The sequence below is a fragment of the Nicrophorus vespilloides genome, unplaced genomic scaffold, assembly GCF_001412225.1.
Source record: "Nicrophorus vespilloides isolate i.1.1-1 unplaced genomic scaffold, Nicve_v1.0, whole genome shotgun sequence".
NCBI lineage: Eukaryota > Metazoa > Arthropoda > Insecta > Coleoptera > Silphidae > Nicrophorus > Nicrophorus vespilloides.
In genome coordinates, this window is record NW_017099532.1 from 60,839 (window position 1) to 67,443 (window position 6,605).

The 6,605-nt window shown below is 37.0% G+C and overlaps 1 protein-coding gene across 1 annotated transcript; it reads right to left on the reverse strand.

Moving 5' to 3' along the window:
* Window positions 1–4,139: 4,139 nt before the first annotated feature.
* On the reverse strand, window positions 4,140–4,829 carry LOC108564678. The gene has a single exon (XM_017923766.1). It carries the CDS (start codon window positions 4,827–4,829, stop codon window positions 4,140–4,142), a length of 690 nt encoding a protein of 229 aa, XP_017779255.1.
* Window positions 4,830–6,605: the final 1,776 nt, after the last annotated feature.

Below are 6,605 nucleotides of genomic sequence, written 5' to 3' on the forward strand. Positions count from 1 at the left end.
ATCACTTTCATCACTAGAAGAGATAGTCAGCATATCAGATCTATGTTCTGAAGATAATGATTCTTCACAAGTAAAATTAGTCTGAACTTCGCATGTTGATTTTTTCCCTTTGACATTTTATTGTACAATTCCTGATATCCAGGAATGCAATTCTGAAGCTCGCGTTGAAACTTGAATGCTCGTTCAGAATTATTATTTTTTTCGATGAAATGGTTTGCCAATTTGTGTCAAAACGTGTCAAAATAGCCTGAAATAGTTATTTAAAAAAATGCTTCTTGAAAAAAAAACCGCATAACTTCAAAACCGCATAAAAAGAGGACTGAGTGTATATAGTTGCAGCATTTGTATGTGAATTTTAGATATTTGTCAACTAATTTTTTAAACCGGGATCCTCTCGAAAATTTCTTTGGGCACGTGAGGCAGATAGGAGGTCCAAACACCAGGTCTACATGTATTTAAGAGTAGATTTTCAACGTTATTATTAAATAACGTTATAATTTCCAATATTAGAGGCACAAATTGCGAGAGAGATAATTGTGGATCTATTAATCGAGATTTAAATCTACCCCAACTCCTTCAAAAATTACGATAGAATTGCCAAATAGATATATCAATGATGAAATTTTAAAACCAATAGAACAATTAATTATTTTAAATAATTGTGCTATTTGTAATTCGAATATATACGCAAGTGAGGGATTATCTTTCGTTGGGATGGAGCAGGGAAACTCTTATAATGCAAATTATTTTAGAACATATTATTCAGAAGTTCTTGTGCTCATACTCATTGATATATTTAATATAACATATTATATTTTGCCTTATGTTCTATCAAAAAGATATAATCACAATATAAAAATAAAAGAATTTCTGAGAGAGAAAATTCATTGGAATTTTAAAGAATGCCCAAAGAAACAAGCTTTTGGATGTGGAACCGCATCTCACATTAAAAATTAACAATCAGGGAACTTGATGATTTGTCATCCAATTTTTTATATTTTATTATGAATAAATTTTATTTATTATTATTTAGTTTATGTACTAAAAGTGTAAAAAATAAATATATTTTGATTATTATTAAAGTATTTGTTTTTTTGACGAGGGCCTCAGACTCAGTCTTACGAAAATGATATAAAGGGTACACAGATTCTCAAACACTGCTTTAATCAATTAAAGACGTGAATTAAGCAAGATCATATTTTTAATGGAATATTCAGTTTTAAATTTTCAAGAACGTGTGTTAAAAGTATTCTGATCTCAAATTTTTTATCAGTTGCTCGTAGGTTTGTTCGTTTTTGCTTAGATTCTGCTTTTTTTGGTCGGCCTCGTTTTCTATCCTTCTATGAGCGAGAATATTTTTTGAGACCTCCAGCATTCAGTTGATCGCTCCACACTAAATCAGTGATTGGATCGCAAAATGATAGCTGTTACCTTGCTGTCAATGAGTTAGAAAAGTGATGTAATAAATATTTTTGTCGCAGCAAAACTACAAACCTAAAATGTTGGTTTTATTATTATTATATTAAAGTCTATTATATACTTGAAGATTGAAAGTAGAGGAAGAAAACACGATATTCTTCAGAGAGAAATTTTCAACAAAAAAAAGGTTCAAGTTGCTAAGAAGCTGAAGACGAATAAATGATATAATAAGCTAAATTTATTTGATGTAAACAAGAAAAAATATATTGCAAGGAAGATAATAATCAATTTTTTTTAATTGTGGAAGCGTTGAAGGAACTTGTCAAAGAAAAAATTGCTTGTACCTTTAATTTTTTAGATATCGTACATGCCCCGATCACCGTTGCTGTTATTATGTCTAGTGCGTATCCCAAATCATTTTCTCGGTCATCGTTATCACTAATTATTTAGTGTGTTCGCTTTATTTTTTTGGCTTATAGATAGTTACCATTGCTTTTGTTAATCGTCAATAAGTGCTGCACGTACCAATTTATTCAGATCTTCATTCATTTTGGTCTGAGTCGATATCTTTCGTCGTCGTACACGTAGGTCCTTTTGAATCGTTATAATAAGATTGCTTGACTCAGTCAAAATAAACAAACAAAGTTTATTTTTATACACTACTACTAAACGGCTCAAATAGCAAGAGCTTGTAAGAAAATTTAAAAATGAAAAATGAAGTCAACTATCAACTTGTTTCACACAAATTTGATTGAGAGTGCTGCTTTCAGGCGCGCTTCGTGGTGGCCACCTCCTCGCCACTATTGTCGGCCACGATGCCATGACCAAACAGAACTCACCAGAACAGAACGTGACATAGGAGAGTTCACCTTATTTGTGTCGTTGTTGACGATGTTATCAATGGCTTGTAGATTCTACTTTCAGCAAAGGTTTTTGGAAGTTTGCTCGATTTTTTTGTTTAGGGGTTTGATCTTGTTATTCGGCATTGGACACTTTGGGTATTTTATGGACCATGCAGCATAATCGTCGGAGTTGCACGCCGCACACATCGGAGGAATCGGTGGTATACACCGTTGTGTAGGGTGCGACCCCTGCTACTTGGTGCATTTATTACTATTCGAACAAGCATGCGTAGGGTGCGTGAATTCCTGTCACCCCCACAAGAGATACGAACCGATGACGGAAAGGTACATTCAATTGCTGGGAAATGTTTGTTTTTGTAAAAGTCTCTGGCAAGAGTCAAGTTCTGAATGTTGGCTGGCAAGACACTTTTGGAATAATTCTTTTGTAAAATCCGTGTTCGATTGCAGTTGAGCTGAGGTTCTGGCTATCTTAGCGTCCGCAATGTCTTTTTGTGAGCACCAAATACAACGATATGGCATAGGTTCCTATCACCAAAACTTGAAATGTGTCCAGTTTTTGCTTGTATTATTGAGTTTTTGGACCACATATTGAAAGTTGATTTCTTGTCGCTACCTCGCGGGTACATACTAGCAGTGTGTGTTTTTGAGATTGATTTGTCAGAGTTTTGAAAGTATTTGCGTCGTCTCTTTGTTCGAATTTTTTGTTTATTTTGTTATTCTGCGTTGATGTTTTTTGGGTAACCACTTTTCTTCTTCCCGCGTAGGGAGTAACGAAATAAGCAATTGAGAGGCCCCAGGCACAACTTAATTGTGAGGGTTAAAAATTATTGACCAATATATCAGTATCCTTCTTATCACTGACACTCTTATTACGCTTCTTCTTCGTCCCCCTTCTTCATTTGGCTTCCGCATTACGCCACTGTCTGTTCATTCGAAGCACAAAAACCAAAATAACACTTATTCTTCGGATTTCTTGTTCCGCCCAAATAATTAAAGTAACCAGCTTCTTCCAATAAAACCAAAACTTCCTCCTTCAACACAAATAATCAAAATAAAATACTTCTTGGAGAGACCTCAGAAGCTACACCCTTCGAAACTTTAACAAATTTAAATAAAGATGTTTTAACCCCGCATGCCTTACTATTGTATTCACATGCGAAGGCGATGTGATCCAGCGTCCCCACTGATCCGCAACTACATTTGTCCGAATCCTGCCACCCGATTTTGGCTAAATTCACCGGAGCCCGAGTATGTCCGGACCGAAGACGACTAAGCTTGGCAATGTCCGCTTTATTCCTGAAGCCCATCTTCTCTTACCACGGACGTCTACTGACTTCTCTTCTGAAATTGAAGTAAGATGTGCCTTTATATCTAATTTCCGATTCATATATCCTCTGCCATTCCAACAGCGATTGGGCCCTGATGTGTGGGCAGATATCTGTGTAGTGTAATTTAATGTTTCTAAGAAAAGTTGGAATATTGCATCTGGTTTTTAAGTTTTTCCTGACCAGGACGGAAATCCCTCTCTTATCGTCCGGACGCACTTCATGACACGCATTGAATCCTGGAGTGGACATAGAAGAACCCGGAGACATCCAGGTTTCCCCTATAAATAAAATGTCTAAGTTTATTATAACTGTTTTTATTGGTGGTTGCTGCTGCTTGCATGATGGCTGTGAGTTGTTTTATGGCCCTTCCCAGGCGCGAGTTCTGTCGGTATCCTTTCGTCTTAATATCTGCAATTAATTTGAATATTACTAAGGTGAGATTTTCATCCTCAGTGTCTTCCAACGGCGTTTGTTTGTTCTTCTTAGTTTGTTCTCTGTATTTTGGACGGTTCTACGGAATCGAAACGCTTTACATTATTTTCCTCTTCGGAGCCTCCGGCTCATAGGAGTGATCCCAAGCAATGTTCCTTGCTGAGGAAACAGAAAACGTAGTAGAAGCTGGGGGAGAACGGCTTCGAGCAACTTGAGCAAACGGCTTCTTGTTAGAAGCCGGCCGTTCACTGGGCAACGAGACTTGTCTACTGATTGTGTCCGGAAAGGCTATTCTATATTGCGCCTTCATCTGGCTATTCTGTCTCGACAATTTATCAGTCTCAAAGAACAAGCATTGATAGTTCACCATATTCGACTTAATAGCTTTCTGACGCAGGTATTCCGGGCACGTTCTATGTGCCAATCTCTTGTTCTGCTCGTTGGTTAAATGGTTGCCTCCACAATGAAGACAAACCGGAGCGTCTCTGTCAGGGCACATATCGAGAGGATGATCTTTCGCGCAAGCTGGGCATCTTATAGATGGGCTTTTACAAATGGCTTTGGTATGTCCGCACCGTAAGCATCCAAAACATTGAATGACCCTGGGTACGTACGTCTCTATCGGTCTGCTGTTATAATACATATACACAGACTTGGGCATTCTCTTTCCGCCGAACGTAACAATGACGGAATTAGTGGGGACATACGAGAAGCCGCCATCCTCGCTTGTCACCTTCCTATTAATTCTTTCTATTTTGGCAATTTTAATGCCATCCGCACACCTCATCTCTTTCAGAATTTCCTTCTCTTAGAAGTCTCTTTCTATGTTTCGGACAATCCCCCTGCAGCTAATCAGGTGGGATGGGATGTACGCTTTCAAAGATTCCTGGAGCACATCAAGGACGACCTCAAAAAAGCATTTTCGCTGTCTCCGGAGTTAAAAGTAATAGTTACTCTGTTGCGTCCTCTACTGTCAACTTTGGTTACGTTTCTTATACGTTTGGCTTTCAGTTTGCTGCCCATTGATATTGGCCAGATTTTTATGCTGCTATTTGATTGAGACTCTACGTTAACTGTAAACGGACCTTCGTCCTTGTTCAAAAAAAAATTGTATCGCATGCAGGGTATTTAATGTACATTCTTATGAAATCAGAGATCTGGGGCGAAATCGTCACTGTTTTGCTTTGCTTATCATTATAAGTTTTTCCTGCTAACGCTTGAGACATATTCTCTACCAGCTCCTTATTATTAGCGAATTCAACGCACCAACGCAATGAAGTTGACAAGATCGACGAAGTCGACGACCGGGGGAGTCTCTTTTGAGGTCCCCCCTGCCGAGTTTTCCCCCATGATAGGGTGAATCAGCCCTAGAGGGCTCAACGTATCTACATCTTTTACCTCAAACGGACTGGGGACAGATTCACACACAAGGATGTGTCTCTCCTACCTTTTTATGCGCTATCCGTCCTCTGCGAACTTGTACACTAGGATGTTCGAGACGAAGTCATTACGCTTCTTATCATTCTTGGTAAGATGAGACAGAGACTCATTAAAACATTCTTGCATAATATTTTCATACATATCACTACTCATCGTATTATCCTTCTTATCACTGACACTCAGTATCATCTTGTTCTATTTATTAGTATTTTTCTGTAGCATTGTCGATATCTTTACTTTCCGGTTTTTTTATTGATTTTATTGATTTATAAAGTAGACATGTTGAGAATAATTATGGAATACTATGTCGGCCAAATGATCGCATCTGTGGTGCTGGCTCAATTTCAGAAATAACGCGTTTTTAGTTCAGGAATAGTTTGTGGTTTGTTAGTATAGACCTTGGACATTACAAAACCTCAAAGGAAAAATCTCATGGCGTTAAGTCGTAAGATATCACGACCAGGAAAATTATCTTAACAAATTGATGGTTTCTTTTCCTGTATGGCATGTGGCTCCATCCTGTTGAAATAAAATTTCTTCGAGGTCCAAGTCGTCCAATTAATCTAAAAAAAGAATGGGCCAATTACACCTCCAGCCCATAATCCGCACCAAACAGTAACTAGTTATGGGTTCGTTGAGTAATTCGGGGATTTTCATTTCCTCAAATGTGACGATTAACAAAATCATCCAAATGAAAATGAGCTTACTCGCTCATGATGTTAAAAAAAGTGTTTTTAAATAAACTTTTCAAATAGTCTCCGCAAAAAATTATCCAAATTTGTAATGTGTTTAACAATCACAACGTTGTTCTTTTGTATAGCGACTCATTTTTAATAACCTCAATAACTGCAGATGACAGATATCCATTTAACATTCATATATACTTTTACCTTTACTTTATTAATGCAAATAAATTTGAAATTTGAAATTGTAAAATGCATTTTTTTTTTTTTTTTAAATTTATATATTGTTTATAGGAAGTTTCCGATGGGAAATCGTTCCGCTCCATGTTTTTATTTTGTTTTTCTGTTTTTATTTTTTATTTTCTTTTTTTTTCTGTCTGACAAAAGCATTCAACTTATAGCCCGAGATGTTGGCAGGTTGTGAATGAACAATAAAAGCT